The sequence below is a fragment of the Chlamydotis macqueenii genome, chromosome 6, assembly GCF_036417535.1.
Source record: "Chlamydotis macqueenii isolate bChlMac1 chromosome 6, bChlMac1.mat, whole genome shotgun sequence".
Taxonomy (NCBI): Eukaryota; Metazoa; Chordata; class Aves; order Otidiformes; family Otididae; genus Chlamydotis; species Chlamydotis macqueenii.
The window spans coordinates 17,903,512-17,916,168 of NC_141561.1; the positions used below are offsets into that span (position 1 = coordinate 17,903,512).

At 42.0% G+C, this 12,657-nt stretch overlaps 1 protein-coding gene across 1 annotated transcript in view; it reads left to right on the forward strand.

Moving 5' to 3' along the window:
* LOC104477136 (unconventional myosin-X) overlaps positions 1-12,657 on the forward strand; it is a 92,929-nt gene that overhangs the window by 60,532 nt on the left and 19,740 nt on the right. Inside the window, exons 23-28 of the mRNA XM_086751165.1 lie at positions 1,386-1,691; positions 5,817-5,856; positions 7,333-8,121; positions 10,167-10,290; positions 10,787-11,030; positions 11,877-11,972. Coding sequence (XP_086607291.1) covers positions 1,386-1,691; positions 5,817-5,856; positions 7,333-8,121; positions 10,167-10,290; positions 10,787-11,030; positions 11,877-11,972 — 1,599 coding nt within the window. The remainder of the gene's footprint in view (positions 1-1,385; positions 1,692-5,816; positions 5,857-7,332; positions 8,122-10,166; positions 10,291-10,786; positions 11,031-11,876; positions 11,973-12,657) is intronic.

Here is a 12,657-nt window from a genome sequence, read left to right on the forward strand (position 1 = left end):
ATAATCCACCTGTTTCCAGCCTGAATAGACTTCAACTTCAGGTCAATTAAATTTTGTTTATGTCCCCTGTTGGATAAATAGAAATGCCACCCAAAAATATGGGTACTTTGACTGGGATCAAGCCTTTCCTTAGCCTTCTCTTAAGGTCATGGAGCAAGTGTCTCTTTCTGTAAGCCAGGATTTCTGGTTGCAATCCTGCTTCCTCAGAAATTGCTTGAGGTCTAACATTGTTCTTGAAATGGAGGTGCTAACACTGAGCACAGGATAAAAGTAGCAGTGCAGTCCCCTCCTATGCGGTATTTCTGCTTGCAGGCATAAGCATCCCAGTAGTATTTTTTTCTATAGCATTGTAATGGGAGTTTACCTTCACCTGATGATCCCTGAGGCCCCGAAATCCTTTTTTGACTTGCTGCTTCCTAACTTAGTCCCACATCACGTGTGTTTGGCCTTTGATTTTATGAATACAGGACCTTATGTTTGGCTCTTTTGGATTGTTTAATGTTTGCTTGAATCCAGCTTACAAATTGATCCAGATTACTGTGTAATAGTAACTCTTTTGTTATTTGCCCAGTTTGTGTATCATGTACAAACTTCTACCGGTGATTTTTTTTTTTCAAGTCCTTGATAAAAATAGTCTGTAATGCAGAGGCAAGAACTGACTTTTCTAGAACTTCACCAGACTCCAGAGTTACTGAATTACGATTCTTTTCTTTGGGGGCCCTACCATGCTTTTTGCTTTTAAAGTACTGCAAAATTGATTTTGATATAATTATTGTTTAAGCAAAATGTTGTGCAATGTAAGTATATGTTTATGGGAGCCTGTTACAATGTTACATTCAGCAATCAATGTTGTGGTATCATTGTGTTTTCCCCTAAACAATACGAGATTAATGTGGCCAGATCTATTTTTGCCCCATTTTTCCTTTTCCTGATGTAATTTCCTTTTGGCCCCTTAAAAGATGGGACAATATGGGACTTTGTTCTCATAAAGTAAGGCCGTTTGTATGTTTTTGTTATAATAAATCCATACTGAGTGGTTATGCTAATTGCACAGTGAATGTGTGTGTGTGCAACACCAGGAGACTTTGAGCCAGTGGACCTTCTGTTTCCATCTGCCAAATATCTGTCCTTCATCCTCTGAGCTTCTTCACAAAAGTAGGTGCCCACGCAAACAAACTGGTGGTAGGTATAGGAATAAGAACAGTAAGGAGAATATGATTTACAGATAGTGCCAGTAGAGGAACAGCAATTATGTCATTCCTGAGCAATATTTGTCCAAATTAATTTTTCTGTGGGTGTGGTAAGATTGGTCAATGTGCCAGGGCATGAGAAACACAAAGCACATATTACTTCATGGCGCATTAAGTGTCTGGTTCTGTTTTCAGGAAGAAGTATCAAAAGGTGCTAGCCAGTATTGTTATAATCCAAAAGAACTACCGAGCGTACTTCTGGAAGAAGAGCTTGCTGCGACTGAAGGCCTCTGCGGTCACCCTGCAGAAGCACTGGCGTGGCCGCCTGGCTCGCAGCCTCTACCAGCACCTGCTGCAGCAGGAACTCAGGCGGAAGCAGGAAGCGGAGGAGAGAAGGAGGCGAGAAGAGGAAGAACAGATCAGAAGAGAGGAAGAGGAAAGACAATGGCAAGAAGAGGAGGAGCGTAGGAGGAAACAGGAAGAGGAAGAGGTGAAGGAAAGGTACAAGATGGTATCTTGCTCTCATCATTCCCTACCACTAAAGCTGCTGAGGTGTAAAAGTGGGCCTGGGGCACTGGCACCATGGTAACACTGGAACAGCGATTGCATGAGACAGTGTCTCAGTGCCGGCCGTAGAGTTGGGGTGGACTGTGGGCAGCTTAGAATAGAAAAGCAACATGGAAAATGAGTGTCCCGCTTCCTTTAGGAAAGCTAATTCTGATTTATTTTACCTCTGGTGGTTTTCTGCTTTAGATGTACATGAAAGGAGACAGTTTCACTGATTGGGCAGAGGTGCGTAATTTTCTCGTTCCCTTTGCAGTGGTAAAAGAAGTTTTATGCAGTCTTAAAAAATCTGGAGGGATTAGCAGTGTGAGAAGGTATCAGTATCATGGGTCTTAGTGTGTCCGGTAAGCTGGGTCAGAGAGCAAGATGGACGGCACACCTGTGCTGCCACTGCAGTTCTTACACTCGTGAGAATACAATACATGTGCTCTCTCCCTGTTCCTGCTGCTGTCTCTCCCTCATCAGGGATATGGATGTGTCAAGAGATCGAGAGGGGAAAGGAAAAGCTAATATGGCAAAAAGAGGCAATCTGTGAGCAGTGACAGTACACCTATTGAGAATCCTGCACCTCATGCATCATTTACTGTTCACTCCATGGTTACCCAAATCCTATCCAAACTCGATGTCTCTCTTGATAATCTTGTTTTAAGAAGCATAAAACTTCTACTACAAGATTATTATGTAAGTTTGAACAAATAATCCTGTGACATTTTAAGTTTTTCATAAGTAGTTGGTTACATTTCTTATAGGCTTTTGTTACATGTCCTGAAGTTGGATCTTGTCAGACTAAGATGTGTGACAAGCATCAGAAAATTCTAAGGTTAGAAGCATGTCACAAGGAAAAGAGATTGCCTGTGGTTTTGCTAGAGACAGTAGGGTGATGTATCTGTTGGGACAAAAGACATGGAGTCAGTCACACCAGTGATGAACAGTTTGGTCAAGTAATTTGTTGAACAACACTGAAGGCTCCATTTTATCAATGTGTCAATTTTCAACAACAGCCTCATCAGCAACACAAAGCTGTGCAAGTTCAGAACGTCAATAACCGGTTTGCAGATATCAAGTGCTCCAAACGCTCTCTCGGGTTTAAAGTCCTCATTGTGCTAAGTAAAGCTTGTCCCTACCTAGTTTTAGATAAAAGCACATACTTAGCTTATTCGTTCTAGTGTACTTCTGCCCCTGCCCTTCAGCTCCTAGGCCATGAAAGATGTGTTGAACCCAGCTTCATTGTAAAGAAGTGTCAGTGTTTCAAGGAATCAGGTGAACTGTTCATTTTGCTTTCATTTTCTACTTGATGTCAAATGACTTCGTTCAGAGTGAGTAGCCAAAAAGGTACTAGCAGGCCAACTTGGCTAAATCCTGAACTTCCGTTTGACCTCAGAAGATGAGGTGGAAGTCCAGAGAAATTGCAAATTGGCTGATCTGCTGAGAAGAGGCAAAGAAAACCCAACACACATGCAGAGACAATGTTAGAAGGACCAAGATGCAACTTGAGCTATAGCAAACTAAAAGTTGGCATGCACTTATTGTGCGTACACTATTAGTAAAAAGGAGACATAGAGCGACTTGGTCTACTGCCCAATAGAAAGAAAAAATTATGATGTTGAGAAAGCTGAGGTATTTGATGCTATTTTTATTTGTCTTCCCTAAAAGACTTAACTGTTGGAGACTAAATACAATTAGCACAGATGTGCAAGAATTCAGAAGCTAGCAGGGGAATAAAAGGTTGGAGAATGCTCGGATAAATCAGGTTACAAAGAAGTCATCCAGACTTGGTGAAGTTAATGTTTGGGTACTTTGAGAACCAACTGAAGCAGTCTGAATCAGTAGCTATTCTCTTTCTCCTCCATTGCGGATAGCAGTGGAACTTCCATAAAACTGGAAAATTCCAAATATAATGACCTCCTTTTAAAATGGGGAAAAAGAAGAATGAGGGAATTGTGGACCGGTCAGCCTAACCTCAATTTCGGGAAGATACTGAAACAAATAATCAGACAGTTGTAAATGCCTGATAAAGCAGTTAAGTGCCAACTTGGATTTCTGAAGAACAAACAGCATTTAGGTTAACTGTTTCCTTCTGTGATAGCTTATGACATGCCTTGTGAATAGGGAAAAGCCACAGAGGGTAGGAAACTTGACTTTGGGTAGGCAAAGGGTGGGTAAGGGCTTTGACATGTTATGACAATACTCTAAGACACTATAAGGAATGTGGTTTAGAAAAAAAAGTACATGAAGCAAGACTAGGATTTGTGTTTTTACTGCATTGTATTATTTCATTTTAATTAGTAAACAATAGTAGTTTTTTGTTAAGTAGGAGAGAACTCTTGAATGGGATTCTTCCATGGTCTGTGCTGGATATGGTACTAGTGCAATGTTTTCATAAGTTGGATGAGGAAAAATGAATATCCTTATTAAATTTGCAGATAAAACCATCTGGTGAGGGACTGTAAATATATAGCTAGACAGGATTACAATTCAAATAATTTTGGCAAATTAAAGAAATGGTCTGGAAAACATAGGATAACTTTCGATACGGACATACACCGATCTACAGTTAGGAATAATCAAATGCACAGAGAGAGGAGAAGGAATGCCTGCTTCAACAGCAGGAAGAAGGTCTGGAGGCTAAGTTGGGTATTAGTCACCAGTGTCATGCTGTGTGAGAGGAGAAAGCAAATGCTGTCTGTAAACAGGATTGTTTCTGTAAGATGTGGGGATGATTCTTCTGTTCCGCTTGGCACTGGTAAGGCTTCAGTTGGAGTACTGTCCCTAGTTTTGGATATCATATTTCAGGAAGAGTGTGGATCAGCTGAAGATGGATGGAAAGCAGCAAGAAATATCAGAGGTCTAAAAAATGTGAGGAACAGTTGGAGGAGTGTGTAGATTGCAGGTGGTATTCCCAATTTGTTTCAGAATGGCTCTGCTTCTTGAACCCTCTTATCGTTTAAGACAGTTGTTTAACTCATGACTACTGTTAGAGGTCTTTCAGTAGAGTTGGAACCATCTGGATCTCACTTAATATCAGCTTTCATTTATAAACATTTCTTGGATTTTTTTTTTTTGAGAGAGAGAGTGCAAGAGTGAGAGCTTTAAGGACTTTGTGACTTGCAGCTGCAATTTAGAATTTGGCTGGGGAAAGCTGCAGGTCCTGGGAAATAAATATTGTTGCCCTCCTGTTCTGCTTGGGGTTGAGTTATAGATTTGAAAGTTACCACTGCCTGTCTGAATTTAGCTGCACAGTTGTTGCTACAGGCAGACTCTTCCATCCAGCTGTATCATACCCCTGCTCCCTATGCATGACCCTGGCATTTGTCTGTCTACTGGTTCGGGTGCTTGTAGCATACTTATTGTGGAGAAACTGGTCGTTGTGACAGCTTTACTTTGGAGTACGTCGTCTTTGATTTGGGTGGAGATGCAGCACGGTTGGATAGTTTTTTCCTCTGCTCGTGCTTATTAACAAACTCTGACCTTTACAGCCTTTACTAGGTTTTGCATGCCACTGAGAAGTTATGCAAGCTGGATCACCCAGGTCTTCAGAATAGAAAGCCCTCAGCTTAGTCATTTAACAAAGTACAAAAATTTGGTACCTTTTGGGGGGCTTTAATACAGTAAAAGTAAAACACCAAATCAATGCTGATTTAATAATTCTGTTCTGTTTAAAAAAAAAGTTTCCTGATATCTGTCAATTGTGCACGTACAGCCTCATTTATTATCCACAGATGTATGGTACTTCAGAAGATTTTGTTTACATTTATCGTAAGTCTAACTGATCTGTCTTTCTGTCACTGTTTCCAATATCCTTCCTAGTGTGTTCCAAGTAATCCAATTTCCTAATTGATCTGAAAGTTAAGTACGTGGGGAGAATCTGTTGTATCCACAGAGGTCATGCCAACCACAGAGAATTGGATTTTTACTAAATTACAAAAGCTTTTAAATCAATCTTAGAACAGGTACCTTATTTTAACCTTATCCATGGAGGGATGATGTGTCCATGCAATTCTGAAAGCCTCATGTAGGAGAACTGGATCTTTCTCTGACTGTCACGTCTTGTTTTTTTAACAGAGAAAAGGAGCAACTGAATGTGCTACTCCAGGTGGCTCAGGTAAGTTTTCATGTACCTTCTCTGGAGCATCTGTGAAGGGTCCTTCATTGCCCACGCTTCCCCTGGAGCTAATATTGTTATTGTGGCAACACTATTTAAAATCTGGGCTTTGTTCTCTCAGAACGTGCGGGTGTTTGGCTTTGGCAGAGGTGCATAGAGTTAATGAGGAAGGGTTTTTTTTCAAGGCTCATGTACCAGCTTGCATCATTCCTATTTGAAAATTTGTATATTGAACATACAGCATCCTTTTTTTTTATCTCTACTGCTTGAGCTCGTGACATGACCTTGTGATGTGCTACACTGTGACACAGTCTGTTTTGCTGGATTGTTGCCTGTAGCAGCCAAAATCGGAGTGCAGGCGGCTGCTACCATGGCTAAAATAAACCCCTTGTAACTGATCTAATTGTTGGTACTTGGTATATCAAAGAGCAGACCACCTACCCTGAGGTGTGTGAAAACAGCTGTGTATCTTCTAATTTCTTTTCCCAAATCACTTGTTCCCCAGATTCAGGCCAGTTCTGTTCAGGAGAGATGACAGATGAGTACAGAAATGCATTTGTCCACAAGTAAGAATAAAGTAGAGAAGGAGAAAGAGCATAACTGTAAAGAAAACAAAGATTGTGGCTTAAATGGGCCAACTAATTCCCTGCAATGTCATACTCCCATCAGGAAGTACATTAAATCCATTTGGAATTTATTTTTACTTGTTCTTGTATATGTTTTCAACATCCTCCATGGAGGAGAGGGTGGCTTTATCTTACAGTTGAAGTCTGTGAAAGTTACTAGTATCTTCCATCTTTTAGTTATTGTGTACTTACTAGAAATTTCCTGTTACTTCAGTGTGGAGAATAGAGGAAGACAGAGTATTCAGCAGCCATCATCCATCCAGTGATGGATGCCAAGAAATTCCAAGTGGAGTTTTGATGGGGTGGGGCTGGAATGGGTACAGTCTTGCTTCGTTGCAAATGGCCCTTCCAGACCTAGATTCTGATGGTCAGACCCCCAACTCGGGAAGCAACAAAATCCCCAAATCTTTTAATGAATTTCTGGGAAATCTCCAACTGTTAAGCACACTTTGTGTACATGTATTTGTGTATAGTTGCTTTCTCCTAGATGTGTCTATGTATGTGAGATAATTTAAAAAGACAGAACAGACTTTCAGAATGCTTTTATCCAAATTATAGGGTTGTAACATAAGCAGCAGATAGAGAGGCTTTTCTAAAAATTCACTGATTGCAGTGAGCTTCTTTGTATGATTCAGAAAGGAGGTAGGCTGCTGAACAAAAGGAGGTACCTGAAGATCCAGTAGTTCTACCTTTAGTTTTTACACCATGGATGATTGCAGGATGTTTAGAGTCATCTTTTAGCAGATAGGAAGTACAAGGCAAGCACAGGAAATAAGAAGAGTGAAAGGTCCAGGCAAGGAACTCATACAGGTTGAAGAAACTGCTTTAACGCTGTTACATTTTCTTTAAGGTGGAAGCAGTAAAGACTGAGGAAGTAGATATTCCCCTGCAAGAAGAAGAGAGACGTCAGATGGAGGAAATCTTAAGACTGGAGAAGGAGATTGAGAAGTTGCAGCAACAGAAGGAGGATCACATGTCTATCATCTGTGAAAACACCAGGAATGAAATCAATCGTCAGCGAGAAGAAGAAATCCAGAGGCTGGAAAAGGAGGCATCTAGGGTTGCCCAGGAGTTCTTGGAGCTACTGGATTTTGGCAATCTGGATGAAAGTGTGCAGAACTTAGAGCGCTCACTTTCTAGTGAGGGGACGCTCAACATTGACTGCAGCCTGGTTGCACCACTGGCTGAAGAAGAAGTGGATGAGGGTTTTCATGCTGATGATGAAGGACAGCCAACTTCCAGTTTGGTGGTGTTGAATCAGCATGGCAAAAGAAACAGTGATAACTACTCAGAGGAAATTGCAGACACAAATGTTTCACTTCTCCAAAGGGAAGTGGGAGATGTCCCTGCTCCAGGACAACCTGTGGAAAGAACCACTGGCCTCAAGGAGCAGAGTGCCCTATCTGACCCAGCAGAAAGCATTTACAGCTCTGTTTCAGATACACAGAGGAGTAACAGCGGAGAGGTGGGAGAGCCAATTTACTCTTCCGCCCCAGATGTGGAGTCTGACTACGATCACGAGGAGTTTGATGGCTGTGGAGATGCAGGTAGCGCCTCAGCTGAGCCCCTGAACGGTGAGGAAGGTCTGAGACACTCCCATGGTACCAGCCTGGACTCCAACCGTGGCAGTCTGGACTCGGTAAGAATCCCTCCTTTGACCTTTCTAGACATTAGTGTGACTTTGCTGGTATTTATAGCATCCTTGCCTTCTTACTGCGCACTTGCTCGCTCTGGGTGTTGTTACAAATATATAACTCTCTCCTACATCAGCGATCAGCTTGCAAAAAAGGCAAGAGTCATAGATAGGCTGAAGGTCAGAGGGCTTGTGACTATCCAGTCTCTTCTGGTACTCAAGGTAGCACATATGTACCAAGGCTATTTTAGAAAGACTTTAGGACCCTTTAGGAAGACTGAAAGCAGCCAACTAGTATCTTGTAGGCATATGTTCTGCCTTAGAGAGGTAGAACACAAGAGGAAATGGGAAAGGCTGGGGTTTGATTTGTTTCCATCACTAAAACTTATCTTGTTCTAGTCCTTTTACTGTTCAGAGTAAAGGGTTTATTTTCAGCAGCTGTGTACAAGTTAAGCTATTCTAAGGCGAGAAGAAATTACTGTGCTGATCCAGGCTGGGTCCTGGTGCACACAACCAAGACCACTGAAGCTTTTTGTTCCTACCACAGGGACAACGACAGGGTAGTAGAGCTCTGGAGCACTTGAAGCATCTCAGCTTAGATCCCACAGTAGGCTCTGGACTTCCTGAGTGCCCTCAGGCTGGTCGCTTAATAATGCGACGATAAATCCCCTTACAGAACAGGATGTCAGATAAGCCCACGCAAGATTGTGAGGAGTTCAGGTGTGAAGCCAATGACAGCCATAAAAATACTTAAGATAAATGATGTCCCTGAGAACAGAGGCTTGAACTACAAAATATCTTTTAGAAAACGATTGATTTTTTTTTTCTTAAGGAATTTGATTTACTTCGTCTGCTGTTCATTTCCAATGGCAGATTGTGACCCTTCTTAAAAAGTTGCATGGTTTTTCCTGTTTGCATTTCCCTAATGTCAGCTGCTAGCCATCAGATTTTTTGATGATGTGATCTGCTTGAGTAAAGGTACCTTCCTGTGGGCAGGTACTCACAGGTCACTGAGAGGAAATCTTCAAGTCATGAATCATTCTGTCACAGCCTAGGCCAGTTTCTACCATTCTTCTTAAAATGTAAATAGAAGTGGAGGCTTTTACTGGGCTCCTCAGTGAGTAAGACTCATAAAAAATCCAGTTGATACTATGTCATGGCGTGAGCCACGGGAAGAGATAACTGCAGCTGGGTCAAGATCCTATCAGTAGCTGCTGATCCAAGAGTACCTGCTTTTTGAAACTTAATGGCAAGAAAGGGGAGAATGAGTGGAACAGTAATGAGACCAAAGAGGAGCACAGAGGGGTCACAGAGAGGACAGAAGGGAAAAATGGAAAGAAGTAATGTGCATTTGAGGAAGGAAAGTCTAAGGAGCTGCCTCCCTTAGTATTAAATTAATAAAGCAAATCAAAGGAAGTTGTATTTAAGGTAAAGGAAATTATATGGTAATTTGTGATTTCATGTGTGAAGTACTTTCTTATGGCTGAGGGCCGTTATGTAGTTGGAGAAGAGGGATGAAAAATACAGTACTATTATTTCAGTAATTTAGGTCTTTGTTTTTAGGATTCAGTTATCCTGGAAAATGTTTTTTTTCCCCCAAATCAACCTAAAGCAAGGCATTTCCCTGCTGGGGTTAGATCAGTGCTACATCTTGTCCAGCATCCTGGCCTCTCTGCCAGAAAAAATCAGAAAACTTCTCCAAAATGAAAAATTCCCTCTTAAGCCCATTAAATTAGATTTTGGACTGTGGACTCTGCCTTGAAACAGGAAGGTTTGTTACTGCAGGTAACTGGAGTTTTGTAGCCATGTCCACTGCCAAATGTCACTCTCCTTTCTGGTATGAAAATTCCATGCTCTGGAGACTCTTGCTTTAGGCATTAATGGGTAAGCTGTCAAGCCTCTGGTTTTGCTGTATTGCTTTTTTTTTGTAAAGGGAGTATGTGTAGTTTTGCACCTTCTGATCATGTGACTTCTCTAGCCTTGTTACTTGACTCGAGTCCTCCTGCCACCAGGAGAACCCAGGTAGCCTGTATTTCTTCTTTTCCTTTTAGTTTCTGGACAGTGAAGAAGAAGTGGATGTTTACATTGATACAGATGAAGAGTTTTGTAATGGACGAGTCACTATCTTCAACGGCTCAGGACCCCCCTATTTTCATAGCTATCTCTACATGAAGGGTAAGCAACTTTAGCCAAAACCATGGAGGGATGGAACCCAGGAAACATGCTTTCCTCTTCTGTTTCTCCAGAATTGTCATCCTCATCTGCTCTTGGTTCTCTGTTTATCTTTTTCTTTTCTTCTTTTATTTAAAACAAGCAAATAAAACAAAGAGCTAGGAGGTGGATGTCAGGGAATTAGACTGAGTTAGCTTTGCCATTGAGAGGTAATTGTGCCCACTTGGTATGGGCTTAAATGAGTCATTCTGAGCTACAATACTGAAGACAATACGAAAATATTTGAGCAGCAGATATATTTCTGTCTATTGTGTTTGTTTCACTAGTTTGTTCCGGTTTTTCTATGTCCAAACGTAAGCATAACCTTGTTTCTCTCCCTCAGTTCTCTTGTTTCATGTAGGAACTGAAGTGGCAACTAAGTGCCCATGCAGCAGGATCAGAATGGAAGCATGGCCCTTGTCGTATGTCTGATGAAAACTTGCTCCTTTTTGCTTTGCAGGAGGTCTCATGAACCCGTGGAGGCGGCGCTGGTGTGTTCTGAAGAATGAGGCCTTCATGTGGTTCCGCACCAAGCAAGAGGCACTGAAGTCAGGCTGGCTCTATAAGAAAGGTGGAGGCATGTCAACGCTTTCACGTCGCAACTGGAAACGCCGTTGGTTTGTGCTTCGAGAATCCAAGCTGATGTACTTTGAGAATGATAGTGAGGAAAAGCTGAAGGGGACAATTGATATCAGAAGGGCAAAGTGAGTGAAGAAATAAATTCTTTTGATCACTGGTATTCACGCTTTAAATCAATAGTGAAGTGTCCAGTGCTGCAGTTTATCGGCCTATGTATCTCCCATAGGGCTAGGAGAATCAGAAACATAAGGGAAGGAAAAGACAATTAGAGCTTCTAGTTTTACTCTGGAGGGAGCCTGGAATTACTTGATAGTTCGTCTTCCAGTCTTGTATTTCATAATCTGTCAGAAGCTCTTTCCAAGCTGTGGACAATGTCAGACCAGGAGGAGCTAATTAAGTACATACCCCATGCGTTCTCCCCTGTCCTGACTCCATCTGTTTCCTGGCTTCTCCAGGCATTTCACAGAGGTGATATGAAGCTCACAGCAGGGCTTGAATTTGGCACCGTGCACTATGCCTTTTCCTGAGCCCTGAGTTGCTCTTTTTGCTGCCATAGCCAATTCCTCAGCTCCTGCTGTAAGCAGGGAGAGACTAGTTGCCTCTTAGCACCGTGAGGGCCTGTAAAGTGCCAAAAAGAGTGGCACACCCCGCTTTGTAAACAGCCCACTGTATCAGTCTCCCTGTTATCTCTTCTTCTGTGAGGTCTGCTGGTATCTTGAAGAAAATCCATTTAACGCCTTAAGATTTGCTTTTGTAGTGCATTAACTGTACAAATATTTTTAAGGGGACCCTGAAGTCTTAATGTTTATTAGAGGAATTTTATATTTCTGTCAGAGTTACAAGCCATTAGAACCAGACCAGTGATTTCCCTTCTGTATGGTGAACAGTACAATGTGAAAAAAATTGTCCAAATGGAATTTATATCTGTGAAAGGTTTTCAGTATTGGCTCTTCTGATTTGCTGTGTTCCAGGGAGATTGTAGACATCCATGAAAAGGAGAATGCCTTGGACATTGTGACAGAAGACAGAGTTTATCACATTGTTGCAGAGTCACCAGAAGATGCCAGGTATAAAAGGGAGTTTTGTCAGGTTTGTTCGTTCAATGCAGATCCAACCCAGCTACTCATGGGAGAGCCTGGGAAACATAATCACTTCCTTTTTGCTGGAGAAAAGAGGGGATTCGTTCCAGAGTATCATTTTGTGCTTACTGGGAGGAACCACACCTACTTGAGGGACTCCCTGTCGCAGCTACCGAGATGGTGGTTCAGCCTGTCGGTTAGTCCCAGGACTGCCACCTTCTTGTGTGGCTGTGAGCATGCTGAATTCAAGGGTTACTTCAGAAGCCACATAAAACCTTAATATAAACTGGAATGTCTAATAGCTGATTTATTTATTAAATGGAATCCTGAATCAAACAAAAAGTCTATTCATGTTGTCTGTAAATGATTGCGAGAGCAGCTGGGTTTTATCCAGGAGACAGAGAAAAGGCTGCAGCTTATCAGAGTCTGTAGTGTCATCTGATAAAATCTTCCCAGCACAAAGCAAATAAATGACTCATGTCCTTCCTTCTTGGCGTCCTGGCCAGGCAGTGGGAATCAGTTGTTTAAGGGCAGGTTGGACAACCTGTTCTGGCTATGCAAAGCCAAATGAAGGGGTTACTGTCCCTAGCTGCTCAGGTCTTCCCACTTCTCCCACTCTTACCAAGGCTCCTGCTCTCTCAGCCCAGCCAGTGTAACTGTTTCTCTGATCTAC